At 36.8% G+C, this 17,695-nt stretch overlaps 1 protein-coding gene across 1 annotated transcript in view; it reads left to right on the forward strand.

Moving 5' to 3' along the window:
• Nucleotides 1-15,713, forward strand: part of LOC107570250 (gastrula zinc finger protein XlCGF26.1-like) — a 29,591-nt gene extending 13,878 nt beyond the window's left edge. The window contains exon 2 of the mRNA XM_016256459.1: nucleotides 14,388-15,713. Within this exon, the coding sequence (XP_016111945.1) occupies nucleotides 14,393-15,493 (1,101 nt within the window). The 5' untranslated portion in view covers nucleotides 14,388-14,392 and the 3' untranslated portion in view covers nucleotides 15,494-15,713. The remainder of the gene's footprint in view (nucleotides 1-14,387) is intronic.
• The last annotated feature ends 1,982 nt before the right edge of the window (nucleotides 15,714-17,695 follow it).

Here is a 17,695-nt window from a genome sequence, read left to right on the forward strand (position 1 = left end):
AACAAATATGAAAAAATATAGGCCTATGTATATTTATAATCTATGACAAAAATGTATCATAAACTAGGTTAGTGGATAATTCAGCAGCAAAAGTTATTCTAGAAAAATCAGTGCACAATAATTTTAGAAATCCAAACATTTAGTGAAAAACAATATTTTGTGGGGAACAAATATAAGTGCTAAATATGGTAAAAGGTTACACATTGCTATTTGTATTATTATAAAATCCATTCATTAAAAACATTCATGAATGTTTTTATATATAAGTATATACTATAAAATTAAAATAAATTTATTTGAAATGTATAGCATATTTTTTAATAAGGCAACAACATATGATAGATACGATAGGACAAAACAAATACAGTGCAGCACGAACTGTTTTTATACAGTCTATGAGCACGAAGCGCTTACAATGTGCGCATCCGGTGTGCAGAATGATGTGCTTGAAGCAACATGACGTCACAGCCTGATGCCGTGTTGCTTCAAGCGCATCATTCTACACACTAGATGCGCACATTGTAAGCACTTCGTGTTAAAAACTGCAAAAGCACAAAGGGAAGAGAAATTGATGCGTAGTGTATTATATCTGTGCAACAGTTATTGAGCCTTTCTTTTAACAGTTTTAAATTTCAGTTACTGTGCACGTTAAAAACAATTTATAGTCTTTTCTACGCCCGTGTTTTGTTCTCACAGACACCCGGTAGCAAGTAACAAAACAACATTAAACTCCGGCAAGAAGATAAAGTCCTTTTTGCAAAATCATAGACATGTTCAAATGCGGAGTTTTGCGCATCGTGTGTGTGTGTGTGTGTGTGTGAGAGAGAGAGAGAGAGACAGCATCACATCACATCACAGTGGAGTCAGTTGTCTTAACCGTGGCTTGTGTACTGCAAACATACCAGCTTCATTACTGTGTCTGTCACGCGACTCTGTTCCCCTTTCGGGCTTGAACTGATGGTAAAAATAATTACATTATTTACTGTCTTTACATTTATTTTGAAAGATGAAGCTCGCGATTATGGTAAGGGGAGTTACATTTCCGGACGAGTGCTTGCGGTGTTCAGCCAATCACAATGCACTGGGTCAGCTGGCCAATCAGAGCAGACTGCGCTTGTCGGAAGGAGGGACTTTGTAGAAAACAAAGCGTTTGAGAGAGGCAGGGCATAGAGGACCTACAATAATGTACAGTATTTGAAAAATAATGTGTTTTTTGAATATTAAAGCATGTCAACATATTCTGTTACACCAAATACACAAAATAATGATCTTTAAAAAAGCATCATATGACCCCTTTAAGGGCTTTTTACACTGAAAGCGAAAATTCGTCGCGATGACGCTTTTGAATCGAAACAATAGATCCTTATGGGGCTATTTACACCCGACGCGATCATTCGTGGTGTGAAAAAGCAAGGATTTTTTTTCATCCTGTGCCGAATCCTTATATAATTTCAAAATTTTCCAATGAATTATGTGATCTGGAGTGTCCATTTTCTTCCACGTGCGCGAGTGTTATGAGTCGGAGCGTGTTAACTCTCTAGATTTTCTGTGTTTAAAAAAATGAGTGAAACATTTTTCTACACATGAAATATGAAAGCAAATAGACATGATTATGACGATATGTTTTGTATGCAGCTCATGGTAATTTTATAACAATAAAGGATGTTTATGACAATAAGCAGTGTGGCGTTATTAAACATAGCCCACAAAGAGTGCATGTCTGCCTATTAGAATCAAAATCAACTATAGATCACAATCGGAAGTTATTACAAGCACACGATGATGGTTTATAGTGGGTTTTAAGCAAAAACAATCACATACATTCTCAAATGTGGCTTGATGCTAGTTGTACTTATGTTTATATTTTAAGATGTTTTCTTGTAAGCATTATAGATAGTTTGTGTTTCTGGCGTAGAAGCAAACTTTATTTAGCTATATTTAATGCTGTATATTGAGCAGTGGACAATGTTAAATCCATATATGAGATGCATATGAGTAAAAATGCATTGCTGGTCAGCGCCACCTAGCGTGCAGGCGTGAATTAGCAGAAGGCGATCAATCGTTTCGTGCTCTGTGTGAAAGCAACATTCGTTGGCGATTCGCCTTGCTTTTTCGCATCGCACTCAGTGTGAAACGGCCTTTAGTCATAGGAAAAAAGCTTGTCAATGAACATTTTTCATCATAGTCTTTGATAACAAAATTAACACTAATATATATACACACACAGCATTTAATATTTAATAAAAACATTACCTTAATTTAGTCTCATTCAATTATTATTCAATAATGAATTTAAAACTCATTTTGTAGTTCAAAAAGCAACATCAACAATAACTCACCGTATAGAGACGAATTCTTTCTGGCAGACTGTAACAGTGAAAAACACAGCCGCTTTAACATTTCCCCTCCGAGAAATTGCTGGAAACACATTAAGATGTTAACATTAATTTAAAAAATTGCTACCGTGACCATTAGCTAAACAAATTAGTTGGAAATGAGCCACAGTCTCTTCACCTGTGCTGTAGTTTTGCATAACGAGAGCCTTACTAGTTATCTTTAAGTGTCACAGAATTAACAAAATAGTATTTTTTTCCAATTTAGCTTAAGTGAAATCTTACCTGAAAGCCACAAATGTCGCCAGGATGAGTCTCTTCTCTCTGTGGGTTGCTAAGAGATGAATAACTGAGCTCGTGCAAACAGATAAGCGCGGCATCGGCCTCCGGTCGTGAGCCGATGATTGATGAGCTGAGAAAATAGAGCACTGACCGAATTATATCGGCCTATCCCTGGCCGATACTTATTAGATGTTTTAGGTAATGAGGCCGACGTTTTGCTATTGGGCCGATGTCGGCCAGACATACGTGTGCGCTGAATTAAAGTGACAGTGGATTGTTTGTGGTAAATATGAACATGGATTGACATGAAAATGTAGTAATTACACTATAAATGCATTTAATTAAAATCTGCTGTGTTTCAACACAGTCAACACATGACTTTTTGGCTAGGTTTAAAGGAAAAGAGCACTTTTAAACAAGGCAATGATCATGAATCAGGCTTGTGCTGTGTGTAGGCTATTGTGTAACAATTGCATGATTGTCAAAGCAAAAATGCACTGCATGATCAAACATTTAGGTAAGATAAATGTATATTTTTGAAAAATATCTAAAAAGTGCCCCCCTCCACCCCTCAAATTAAAAAATCCCCTTTCACAAAGACACCTAAGAGGGGAATTCATTCTCAAAAATGAAATTCAGGCCCTGAATGTCAAAATCTTGATTGGATCAACAGTAAATAATTCTACATGATAAAAAGAAGGCTTTAAAAAGATCGGTATCGGGGATCGTATCGGCAGATATTGCTTTCTGTGATCGGCCTCAAAAAGGTAACGTTAGGCTAAATTATACAGCTGTCACTTTAAAAACAAAATGCACAGATCCAGTATACTGACATGTAACCAGGTTTCCACCTAAATCATATTTATCTTGACTCCAAACATTAGCGGCTGTGTTTAAGTCAAGTGAATCTTGAGATAACTGTCTGTATTTGACCATTCAAGTGAGGCGTGGCTTTCTGTGTCTATTGTTCTTCACTCATTTCATCACCATGCGTGTCCTGCTATTTATTCCTCATTCATGCACGCTGCTTTATCAAAGTGTCAGTAACTTTAAGTAGTACTGTGCTATGAGGATATATATATTGCAGTTCATATCATCGCCACAACATGGTCATATATCGCCCAGCCGCAGCTAACAGTATTAGCTCATAGTAACAAAACACAGTAATACACACTGGTAGGACATTGAGATATGTAATCGCGAATAGCATCTCACCTCGTTGCACTGTAACTTAATGAAACTATAGAACATTATATAAGGTACTTAACGTTACTTACCTTGTCTTTTGTCTTACATGTCTGTTAGCGGCTGGTAGAAGTCTGTGTCCATATTTGCATTTGTTCGTTCTCAATCATCATCCCACAACCCAAACTCACTCAAAATATGAATTAAATAGTCAAACGTAAAATAATCTATGTATTAATTTTAACACTGTGCTTGCAGCAGAATGGTTAGTCCTGTCACCTCATAAGTGTTTCCATAATACAAAGTAGCAATGCACGATATTGAATTTTTGCCGATATCTGATATGCCAATTATTTTTCAACTCATTTTGACCGATACCGATATATTTCCTTTTGTTTGGAAACAACACCAAGTCTTTCCTGTGCAGAAATTATAAACAAAATATTTTTAATTTTGGTTAGTTTTTAACAAGAACTTACTTGTTAGAATTAAATTAACAATAATGAAGGTTTTTTGACAGTACATTGAAGCTTTGAAAATAATTATAAATAAACTATATATCAATCACTGCATTTTTTCCCCCCCAGAAAGATGCAGTGTTAACCCTAATATTTTATTTTAAGATTTAACATTTGTAGATGGTCTAAAGCGAAAGAGTTGTAAAAATTCTGAAACTCTTTTAGAGCTTATGATTAGTTTAAAAAATAAAACATTACACATTAATGAATAAGTGGATATATATAAAATTATTTAATTTACAAGTGTCATGTTTGTGATTTTTTTTTTGGTTCATGTAAGCTATAGCTATTGACCCTTAAATCAAAACATACTCATAATTTTATGACATCAGTTACTGCTTTATTTAATCAGAAACACCATCTAAATGCTATTTGTGTAGGCCAGGGGTGTCCAAACTTTTTTCACAGGGGGCCAGGTGCAAAAATAATGTGTGCCGTCTTGGGCCTCATGGCTGTAAAAAAAAAAAAAACTACTATTAGACAATTAACTAATTGATTATTGCCATTAACTTGTCTTTGTCTGCTTATATGTTAGATATCCTATTGTCTAAAAAATGTTGTGTGTGCTAAATATATATTTATATATGCCCCATGATATTATATACATTTTTAACCTAAGAATCATTACAGTGTATTACTTTCAATATTTTTTTTACTCCCCCTTAACTTATTAATGTGAACAGTGATGTTGTGCCTTGGATTTCAGAATTGATGTCAAATCATGTAGTAGAGATACGAAGCAGATCACAGAGATGGCTGTCATTCAGACTGGCTCTCAGTGGACTCTTGTTCAGCGTCATCAGCGAAAATGTTTGCTCACATATGTATGTGGAGCCAAACAGACTCATCATCCTTTGTGCGTGACGTTTAATTAAGGGGAATCTGAATGTTTCCAAACTCTTGTAAAACTCTTGACAGGGGAAGACGCTGGTGGCGGCTGCGAAGAGAATCATCGCATGGAAGTTCTATGAGTTCCAGCTGCACATCTCTTGTACTACTTCTACATTAACAGAGAAAGAGGTTGAGAACAGTTTGATGTCGCTATCAATAGCAGAAAAGTCTTGAAAACGCTGATTAAATTCTGTGATTAAAGATGTGAGCACTGTTGAATATTTATAAATTTTTCCAGGGATGTTGGAATCTGAAAAACTTGAGATTTCGGACAAACTAGGAAAGTGCACAGCATTGCGGTCACTGATTTGTCTCTCAAAAAGTCTTCGCTTCACAGCAAAGGATTTCAAGTGCGCATACATTTCCGATATCAGCTGGTCCTTGCCTTGCAGGCTTTTATTTAGTGCGTTCAGGTGACTGGTCAAATCAACAAATAAAGCAAGGTCTGCCAGCCAGTCTGGGTCATTGAGTTGATCAAGTGTCATATTTTTTTTCTTTCAAAAATGGTAAATTTCGAATAGAACCGCTGTAGAGCAGAGCCGCGACTCAGCCACCGCACGTTAGAGTGATATATTACGTCACCATATTCTGCATCAATATCAGAAAGAAATGCCCTGATTTCTCTGTGGTTGAGCGCTCTTGAACGAATCAAGTTTATAGTTGTCACCACAGTGGTCATCACATTATCCATCTGGATGGCTTTGGCAAAGAGCGCTTCCTGGTGTGTGATACAGTGCATTTTCAAAGCCTCACCTCCACTTTCGCAAACTTTGTGGCATACCATGGAAGCCATTCCATTCTGCTCGCCGATCATGGCTGACGCTCCATCGGTTGTAATGCCACAGAGCTTGGCCCAAGGGAGATTCATGTTTTCAATCGCACATGATACGGCATCAAAAATATATTTTCCCGTTGTTGTACTCTTAAGGCTCTTCATATCAAGGAGCTCTTCTGAAATGCAAAAATCACTGTCCACACCTCGCAAAAAAATTAACAACTGTGCAGTATCTGTGGAATCAGTGCTGTCATCACACGGAATTGAGTAAAAATCAAACGTGGGAACTTTGTCTGTCACTTGTTCTTTTAGATTTGCCGACAAGTCCTCAATTCTCCGTTCGACTGTGTTTCTTGAAAGACTGATATTTGTAAAATCTTGCATCTTTTCTGGCCAAATTATAGTGGCAACTTTCATCAGACGCTCCTTTATAAGTTCGCCTTCAGTGAAGGGTTTTCCATGCCACGCTATTAGGTGAGTTACCTCATAACTAGCTAATGTAGTATTTTCCTGTGCTTTATTAGCACGAAAAAATTGTTGTTGTTGAGCTAACAAGGCAGCTGCCAATTGTTTCACCTTTTGATCATGCTCAGCACCAATGTAAGATTTGAAAGACTGATGTTTTGTTTCATAATGTATTTTAACATTATATTCCTTCATCACCGCAACAGACTCCTGGCAAATTAAACACACATTTCCCGCTCATTAAAATTAAAAAATATTAATTTACCCAACATGTCTGAAATCTCCTGCATTCACTTTCGATTTTCCTTTTTCTTTGTTGCGCCATGACTTGTGCTGAACAATTTGTTGTAATAATATTTTGTAACTGATACGGAACTTAATAGGTAGCCAGTGCAGAGACTGCAAAATTGGGGTAATATGATCATATTTTCTTGACCTGGTAAGGACTCTAGCCGCTGCTTTTTGGACTACCTGTAGCTTGTTTATTGAAGATGCAGGACAACCACCTAGCAGTGCATTACAATAGTCCAGTCTAGAGGTCATGAATGCATGAACTAGCTTTTCTGCATCAGAAACAGGTAACATGTTTCGTAGCTTGGCAATGTTTCTAAGATGGAAGAATGCTGTTTTTGTAACATGGGAAATATGATTTTCAAAAGACAAGTTGCTATCTAATATAACACCCAGATTTTTGACTGTAGAGGAACTAACAGTACATCCGTCTAGTTGCAAATTGTAATCCAAGAGATTCGGCGTACTGTCTTTTGGTCCAATAAGTAATATATCTGTCTTATCCGAATTTAATAGGAGAAAATAATTGGTCATCCAATCTTTTACATTTTTAACACACTCTGTTAGCATAGATAATTTAGAAGTTTCATCTGGTCTCGTTGAGATATATAGTTAAGTATCATCCTAGCGTATGATTAAAACGATGAGTGGGCCCGGTGACGATTTGCTTGACTCCAAAAGAGTTAATTAGGTCAGTAAACGCCAGTCCTAATGCATCATTTGTGTTATCAACGTGAATGTTAAAATCTCCGACAATTAGCGCTTTATCAACAGTAACCAGTAGGTCTGAGAGGAAATCTGCAAATTCTTTTAGGAAATCTGTATACGGCCCTGGTGGTCAATACGCAGTAGCCAGAGCAAGAGATACGATACATTTCTTTTGCATATCTGACAGTGTAACATTAAGCATAAGTATTTCGAATGAGTTAAACCTGTATCCTGTCTTCTGAGTAACATTGAGAATATCAGACATTGAGATCACAGACTTATAAGTGCATTACCGCCACCTATCTCTCAAATGGACCATTGACACACTATCTACAATGTCAATGGTCCATTTGAGAGATAGGTGGAGGTAATGCACATATAAATCTGCGATCCGCCGTAAAGCAAGTAGAAGACGCATCACTCGCTGGCTGTCGAGGACGCACTCAGGACAGTTCAGACATTGCAGTGCATCAGAGGTAAAAAAAAACTATATAAATACTGTTCAGTTTCTTGCACAGACCGATCGTTTCGTGTCTTTACACATCAATATATCGTCACGAGCCTCAGGGTTTAATTTGGTTTTGTTTGTGTATGTATTCAACTTTAATTCAATTCAGTTCCATTCAACTTTATTCCGTTAAAGTTTTTCACTTCGGAGCAATCATATAAGATGACGCTTGAATGCTGCTGCTTGAACAAGAGACCTCCTTACTGAAGTGAAAGTGTTGACTGGTATCTCGCGAATGCGCCTGCGGATCTCCACCAAATTTGGGGGATCCCTTCAGCTCGAGGAGCCCTCTCAAACGCCACCCTCCGCGCGTCGGTAGCCCCCCGGGATAGCTTGATCGTTCGGCGCCGGACCGCAGATTTAACCACCTGTATCTCCCAAACCCAGCTATCGACGCGGGGGTGGTCTCATTCGAAAGCGGGCCTCTAGACGTACACGCGATTCGCGTTCGAGAGGGTTCCTCGAGCTGAAGGGATCCACCGAATTTGGTGCGGATTCGCCACGCCGTTACAGAGATATATGGCCGTTCAAAGTTTCAATGGTTTTCCATAGACTTAAGCTTTAAAGCGTTTCATCCAGGTCGCCAGTAGCAAACAATGGAGCGCGCTCTGCTGGACAAACTAAGTAATTACACCATTTTAAGCATTTTATAGATATATCGGCGACAGCCTCATATCGGCCGATAATATCGGCAAAGTGATATATCGGCCGGGCTCTAGTTCAGAGGTAAAAAAACGATATAAATACTGTTCAGTTTCTTGCACAGACCGATCATTTTGTGTCTTTACACATCAATGTATAGTCACGAGCCGCAGGGTTTAATTTGGTTTTGTTTGTGTATGTTTTTTTTGTCTCTCAAAGCTGTGATTCCCATTCACTTCCATTATAAGACTGACAGACTGCAACAGTTTGAGTTAAAAATCTTTGTTTGTGTTCTACTGAAGAAACAAAGTCACCTACATCTTGGATGCCCTGGGGGTAAGCAGATAAACATCAAATTTTCATTTTTGGGTGAACTATCCCTTTAAAACATCCTTGCTAAATAAAAGTATTAATTTCTATAATTTCTTTCCAAAAGAAAAAAAGAAATCCAAGCTTTTGAATGGAATAGTGTATTTTGTTACAAAAGCATTTTATTTCAGATAAATACTGATCTTTCTATTCATCAAAGAATCCTGAAAAAAAAGATTTACTCAAATGTTTTAAATATTGATAATCGGCATATTAGAATGATTTCCGGATCGTGACACTGAAGACTGGAGTAATGATGCTGAAAATTCAGCTTTGATCACAGGAATAAATCACATTTTACAATATATTCACACAGAAAATAGTTATAAGAAATCCAAGCTTTTGAATGGAATAGTGTATTTTGTTACAAAAGCATTTTATTTCAGATAAATACTGATCTTTCTATTCATCAAAGAATCCTGAAATGTACTCAACTGTTTTAAATATTGAGAATCAGCAAATCAGCATATTAAAATGATTGCTGAAGGATCATGTTACACTGAAGTCTTTTATTTTTTTTTTCTTACGGTTCAAAAACTTTTGACTGATAGTGTAAGCTGATTATTCTTATAGATTGCAACAAATGTGCTTTAGCCAGTATAAAGAGTATGAAAAGTGCTCAGAAAATAACATTTTAAAATATATTCAAATAGAAAGCAGTTATTTTTAGTAGTAAAAATATTTCAAAATTGTACCGTTTTTGCTGTATATTGGATCAAATAAATGCAGGCTTGGTGAGCAGAAGAGAATTCTTTAAAAAACATTAACAATCTTACTGTTCAAAAACTTTTGACTGGTATGTTAGCCTATGGTTTGAAGTAAAAAAATAATAGTGAGCAGAAGAGAATTCTTGAAAAAAGAAGAAAAAAAATATATATATACATACGTGTGTATATATATATATATATATATATATATTTATTTTTTATTTTTTTTTCTTTTATTTTTTTTTTCTTACGGTTCAAAAACTTTTGACTGATAGTGTAAGCTGATTATTCTTATAGATTGCAACAAATGTGCTTTAGCCAGTATAAAGAGTATGAAAAGTGCTCAGAGTTGCTGCAAAAAAAAAAGAGAGAAACAACAAACATGTTGCTGGAGACTGGCTTATTGAAAATGCAAACTGATTCTCCGCCAGCAGGAGGCGCTTTGAGAGCAGTAGAACTAGCGGTTTCTCTAGTAATGGCTTTAATCAAATCAGCTCTGCTCATGAATGCTTCTTTATCAGATAAAGTGAAAATGCCATTGAAACTTTTCTGAAGACAGTCCTTTCCCTTCAGAGATGCATTCATATAAAACACCCACGACGTGTTTTGATTTTTGAAACGTGCAGTGCTCATGTTTATTCAATGAAGTCAAAGCCACAAATAAATCAATGTATGGGAAACACTGGTAATGTAGGCTATATCGAAATATCGGAAATGTGTTTAAAAATCATATCACCGTTATTGAAAAAAAACTATTGCATATTGATATTGAATTATTGTCCAGCCCTACTCGAGAGTTTGTTTACAGGAGCAAAGGAAGCAAAGTTTCCTTACTTTAGCAAAGGAAAACCAGTCTCCTCTTGGCTTATATCGGAATCCTCCGACATTTTTCTTTACAAATCCTTGTTTTGTGCTTCTAATTCGTTTTGTTTTGTTCTCTCTCTGCATTCGTCACTAATCACACAACGCCAACATCCTACGTCATCCGCAGGAACAGCTTCCGCGTACAACAGTCAGCAAAAGTGAGAAAAGTGTTTGAAATGGGTATTTTTCTTACAAAATGCATGGATTCGCTACAGGAGGCCTTTATTCACCCCCCCCCGGAGCTGTGTGAGGCACGTTTTATTACGGATTCACGCACTTTATTTCACGTCTTCTGGACCGTTGACAAAAAGCACCCGCTTACTCCCATTGTAACGCTTGAAGGGGCCAGGACAATTGTTAATATAACTCCAATTGGATTAATCTGAAAGAAGAAAGTAGGGCTAAACGATTTTGGAAAATAATCTAATTGCAAAATTAAATTTTTTTTTTTTACCAATATTGCGATTGCGATTTAATATGCAATTATTTTTTAAAGCTCTTCATGTTCTGTATTATTCAACAAAGAAATAAATCATTGTATAGTATGACCAACACACTATTAGATAGATTAAACATAAATGTTCTTTTCTGTAGGCCAGGCCTATATGTTACGATGAAATTAGGTGATGCATGAATTTATATGAATTACATTTTTATTTAACAACTACAATCACAGTATGTTGACTGATTTGTTAAACTTCTAACCTTGTAAGCATGTAATAATTGACAACATTCTTTGGTCGCGCTCCCCTTTAAACCTATAAAAACACCTATGGGTTTCGTTTTTTTCATGCGATTTATCATGCAGCCCTATTACATATTTAAGATAAGCCATATTTGGCACAAGCGTTTGGATGTCCTGCCTGATGTACTTTATTACCATAGAGTAGCCATTAATGATCTGTTAGTCACAGACTGCATGACTTCGCCTGTGGAATTTTTTTTTCTTTCTGCGACTAATAAAATTTTGGTTAACCAAGCTTCTTCTGGTTGACTAACGATTAGTCGACTATTAGGGGGCAGCCCTACAAGACAATTAAAAAAAAGCTTTTAATGCATTTTGGCTAGACTTGTTGCCGGTATTCGGTAATGCGATATAGCACGGTAATGAATATGCACGATATTGTTATCGTGGGCACTTCTAAATACCGTGAATAATTATATATTACAAATTATTCCGAATTTTGAATGCATTTTAAGAATACTTTTCCCATCAACTGGTCAAAATGCACAACACCGCTGTATGCTGCGTGAAAGACGCGTGCGCACTCTGACGTAAACAAGCGTGGACAAGAAGCACATGGCGGAACATGTGAGAGACGCTCTGGATGAAAGCGCACTTTCACTCTCTGACAGCAGATGGCGCTAAACTGCAGAAGAATATTTTTTAATAAATATAGCTGCAAGCAGCGATTACCGGGGTTCAAGCACTTTAGGCATTTAAGCACATAAGGTTAAAGACATTGTTAACATGGCTGTAGCCACTTAAATCAATGATTAAAATAGCATTTTTGGTAAATGCAGGTAATTTACCAAAGAAATAATATTTTTAACAGTTATGACTGTTATAGCGCCAACAATGGTCAAATTTACATAAAATGTTGCATCCTTGTTTAGAGTCATCTGTCACATATGCTCACCGAGTGTCATGAAGTTTTGAGTTTTTCTTTAGGTTTGATAGGCTTTTGGGTATTTTGGCCACGCCCCTTTTATAAATGAACCTGTCATAGTTAACCAAAGGACAAAATTCAAAACATTTTTGATAATTAATGATCTAGAGAGTCCGGAGAATTGCGCTGCAGTGGTTTGATCGAGATTGAGTGAAAAACCTAGGACTAGTTCGCAAAAGTAGGTTTTTACCATATTTGTGCATATTTAATGAACGATTTGAATGACAGCATTAGTCCCAGAGGCAAAGTTGTTCAGAATGAGGAGATCTATCATATGATATGAAGATCTAGTGTTTGTGTGAATATATGGACATGTTCTACAATTTCAGGTCATTTTCTATACAAATATTGTATTTTTGAGGCCTTTTCAACTGTTATAGGGCCACCTATGGTCCAATCTCTATGAAACACATGGTTTCACCAAGTTTCGTAAAGTTTTGAGTTTTCGTTTAGGTTTTATAGGCTTATGGGTATATTTGACAACACCCCTTTCCTACCCCGTTAAAGATAACCAAAGGACAAAATTCAACATTTTTTAAATTTTTTTTTTATCTAAAGAGTCCAGAGAACATTGCTGCAGTGGTTTGAGAATGACGAAAAACCTAGGACTAGTTCGCAAAAGTAGGCTTTGAACATATTTGTGAATAATTAATGAACGATTTGACTGACAGCAATGGTTCTTGAGGCAAAGTTGTGCATTATGAGGAGGTCTTTCGAATGATATGCATATTGTGTGGATTACAGAGGCAAAAAAGTTTGTTATCGCCAACTAGTGACCGTTTTCTTTCAAAATTCTTACAGACCTTTAGGGCCATGAGTCGAACATGCCCTAAAGGTCTGTTTTGTTCTGATCGACCTCCGTTAACCTTGTCCAATAGGTGCCTAAACTTCTTTGGCCAATGGCGGCCATGTTTTTTGAGATATGCGAATGTCCTCATAGACACTTGTGCCCCTTTAGACAAAGACACTGCATACCAATTTTCAAGTCGATCGGACCGACGGTTGCCTTTTTTTTTATTTAACCAAAGATTGAGCTTTCACACATGTGTACCGAGTTTGGTGAAGATATCTCATTCCGTTCAGGAGTTATAGCCATTTTAGTAAAAATGGCCCCGTACCTAACAGACGTTTTTGCGTCCCTAAGCGACGGTGAGTTGAAATTTCAACTTTTTTTGATAATTTTTTTATATTCACTGTCCAAAAAACATTTCTGCACTGGTTTGGTTCCGATCGGGTGAAAATCCTAGGACTAGTTCGCAAAAGTAGGTTTCTGACAAAATTCAAAATGGCGGAAAATTTTTATAGACGGAAATGAAATCGGAGATAGCCATTTTGTTTTGATTGAGCCAAGGAATCCAGTGATATAAGACACTTGAGTCTACGGTGTAGGAGTTATAAGGGCTTTTGCGTTTTTGATCGCTGTAGCACCCCCCTATTGGCCGATTGCGGTGAGTCTTTGGATCTAACAAGAAAGCTGGACTACTACAATCTGACCAAGTTTCAGCTCTCTAGGCCTTACGGTTTGGGCTGCACGATCAGTTTTAGAGAATAATAATAATAATAATAAAAATCCTAACAATTACAATAGGGTTTCAGCACTACGTGCTTGAACCCCTAATAATAATTCATTTAAATGCCGGAATGAATTCCGGTTACCCCGGAAACCCTGTAAACAAAGCAGCTGCACTACTTCCTGTTTCTGAATCATGTTTAAATGATTTAAATAGCCATTCAGATTTGTGTATTTGCTATGATGTTCATCACAGCGCCAAATACGTAAATATTTAGACTTAATAGGCTATTTATTTTCAAACTTTTTTTACATTTTAATATGGACTACAACATGTCCTAGATATTGTTTGAAAGTGTTTTGATTCTTTATTGTTCGGGCACACTTTACATTAGGGCTTCATTAGTTAACATTAGTTAAATCATTAGTTAACACAATCTGCCAATGAAAAATTCTTCTGAACATTCATTAATCTTAGGTATTCCAATATTTAATAACATGTTGTTAAAATCTCCCTAATTTTGGTCATTCATTTACAGAACAATGGCAAATTTTGCCTGAAAATGCCAACTTTAAAAAAAAAAGAAAGAAAAAATCGTGTTTGACCCTAAGTTCTTTGTTTTCCAAATGTCCCAACTGATTTTCATCACTTTAATGTTTTCATTTTAGGCCCGATGAAAGTGAAAGAGGAAAGACAAGATTTGAATGAAGTGGAGGAGAAGCATCAGGATCAGAAAGCGCATGACGTCACTGGAGAAAAATTTGTTAGTTGCTCCAAAACTGAAAACAGTTGCTCGCAACGCAACATTCAAAGAAAAGAGGTCAAAAGGCCTTTCAGCTGCTCTCAGTGTGGAAACGCATTCACTCGTAAAAAATACCTCAAGAATCACATGAGAATTCATAAGAGAGTGAAGACTTTCACCTGCTCTGAGTGTGGAAACACTTTCAGCCATAGAGGAAGCCTTTGGAATCACATGAAAATTCATACTGAAATGAAACCTTTCATCTGCTCCCAGTGTGGAAAGAGTTTCAAACAGAAAAGAAACCTTGACGAACACATGATAAATGTTCATACTGGAAAAAGGCCTTTCACCTGCTCTGAGTGTGGAAATACTTTCAAACGTAAAAGAAGCCTTCAGAATCACATGCTAAACCATACGGGAAAAAAGTCTTTCATCTGCTCTCAGTGTGGAAGCATGTTCAGCCATAATGGAAGCCTTTGGAATCACATGAAAATTCATACTGGAATAAAGTCTTTCAGCTGCTCTCAGTGTGGAAAGAGTTTTACACAGAAAAAACTACTCAATGAGCATGTTCTTATTCACACCTCAGCAAAGCGTTTCACCTGCTCTCAGTGTGGAAACACTTTTACACGTAAAGAAACCCTTAAGAATCACATGCTTAATCATGCTGGAATAAAGCCTTTCATCTGCTCTCAGTGTGGAAAGAGTTTTACACAGGAAAAACAACACAATTGGCATGTGCTGCTTCACACATCAGTAAAGCCTTTCACCTGCTCTCAGTGTGGAAACACTTTCACACGTAAACAAACCCTTAAGAATCACATGTTAAATCATGCTGGAATGAAGCCTTTTACCTGCTCTCAGTGTGGAAACACTTTCACACGTAAAGAAACCCTTAAGTATCACATGTTAAATCATGCTGGAATAAAGCCTTTCAGCTGCTCTCAGTGTGGAAAGAGTTTCACACAAAAAAAACAACTTAATGTGCATGTGCGCATTCACAATTCAGAAAAGTCTTTCACCTGTCCTTAGTGTGGAAATGCTTTCACGTGTAAAAGAAGCCTTGAGACAGAGTTGGGCCGATAGGCGATGCCATCATCCATCGCCGATGGCTGACAGACATCATGATGTTGAGCTGGCATCGTGATTCCTCCCCCCACCCCATCTCCCACAATCCGCCGCATCACAATACCGTGTTCGGAAAGGAAATGACGCGTACTATGGAACCTCTAAAGGGAATAAATATGAGATGGGAGGAAAAAAAAAATATTTCAATACTTTCTCTTGCCGTTAAAATCATTGAGTAATTTTACTGTATATAAATTGCGGGCATCAGGGAGCAGTTATTAAAATGCGGGGCATTGAAATGGCTTTTGAATCCTTTCTCTGTTTATGTGGTAAGTGAAATTTTAGTGGGGGGGGAGCATTTTACTTTCTCTCAGTGTGGAAAGTGTTTCAACAAGTGTAAACAAGGATTTGATAGTCAAATGATAATTCACATTGAAGCAATTCCTTACGCATGTCATCTGTGTGAAAAGAGCTTTAAATGGAAAACTGCAGTAAGGTGATTTAAAGGTTCAGTATGCAATTTTTGAGAAAGCTGTTGAATTATTCACGCTCTTCACAGAGCGCTTACACAAAAGCACACGGGAGCATTTGAAAGCAGGCATCTGTCAGCAAAATCTCTAATATATCTGCACATAGACAGAGTGTTGTCAAAAGTACTGACTTTGGTACCAGTCGGTACTAAAATTTAAAAAATGTCCATTTCCCGCTAGCATTCCTGCTGAATCTTGGTATACTCTGAGAACTTGTCATTAGTCTACACTGTCTTTTTAAAAGTGTTTGCTCATCTGCAATACGTCTATGGGACGTTTCCTATGAGATATCAAATAGACGTTCATTACATGTTTTTAAGATGTCTATGATTTAGAATGTATGTAAAACGGGTTAAAAGGTTTTTATTTAATGAAAAATTTGCCTTAAACTATTATTTATTATGTTTTTTTTCCTTCTGGGGCCTGAAATTTTGGCCAGTATTGATAATTAAACAATATTTTGCTGAATGTGTTTGTGTTGGCATCTGGTTTATACCTGTCATGGATAAATTAAGGTGACAATAAAACCGCCAGTAGATGGCAGCAAGTCCCTGTTTTAATAAATTATTTTTTGAATCATTCAAATCAAAAGATTCATTCAAAATGGCTGATTCAATTAGAAACTAAACAAGTGAGTACATCTGAATGGACCGTTGAATCACTGGCTCACTCGATTCATTCAAAAACAGATTCATTCAAGCAGCGAAGCACCGTGTTGCTCTATGGGGGTAGAATTGTTGCTTTATTCTAAATAAATAGATTATGATCCAAAAATAAATGTAAAGAGATTAACAAAAATTAAACATATTGATGAATAAATAGAATTAGATTTGTGAATCGCGTCCCGTGCATTTGTCGATCGCTGCACCCATTTGTGGATCGCTTGCTGTACATTTGTGGATTTTGAAACATTTCTAGCATTGAGACACACACCAATCCACAAATGCGTGGACTCCACCCACCGTCTACTCAAGCCAATCAGATAACAGCCTCACTTTGCTGACCAATCGTAGCACTTTCTCGCTATAGCCAATCACGTTTTGCTTTACAATCAGGGCGGTCTCGTCCTGAAATAACTTCATTCATCTCCTTTGGCTCAAATAAGAAATATAAGGGCCATAAAAATTGGTATAGTAAAAGATGTTTAAAATTAGATTTTGTTAGACCATTAGACTGTGTGTCAATCCAAGCCACAGGATTATAATTAACGTGCCTTTGAAAATGCCAGAGAAACAGCGCTTTAAATCACGGCTATGGGAACAATGCTGGATACAAACATGTTATGGAAGCGTCATGCTATTCAAGATGGAAAGAAAAGCATCAATAAGTAACTGACTATTAAATAGCTGGATTCAACCTCATGATAAACATATGAGTTTGTGTAATAGGTTAAATTGCCGTCACACAACAGCCAGCAGGGTTTCCCAGTTTTTCAGTCAAGCCGTTTAAATGATGTATGAACAGCAATGTGGATCTAACAATGTATGAAGCATTATAAATAAGATTTTCAAACATTAATTAAAAGTATTACAAAGTTGCCATTGTTTGGGCAGGAAAAAATATATGTGGGTTCTTTTTTAAATGTGGTGCAGGTGTGTTGAATATAAATGCATATACATGTAAGACGAGATATTGG

Source organism: Sinocyclocheilus grahami, unplaced genomic scaffold, assembly GCF_001515645.1.
Source record: "Sinocyclocheilus grahami isolate Dianchi unplaced genomic scaffold, SAMN03320097.WGS_v1.1 scaffold1433.1, whole genome shotgun sequence".
Lineage (NCBI taxonomy): Eukaryota > Metazoa > Chordata > Actinopteri > Cypriniformes > Cyprinidae > Sinocyclocheilus > Sinocyclocheilus grahami.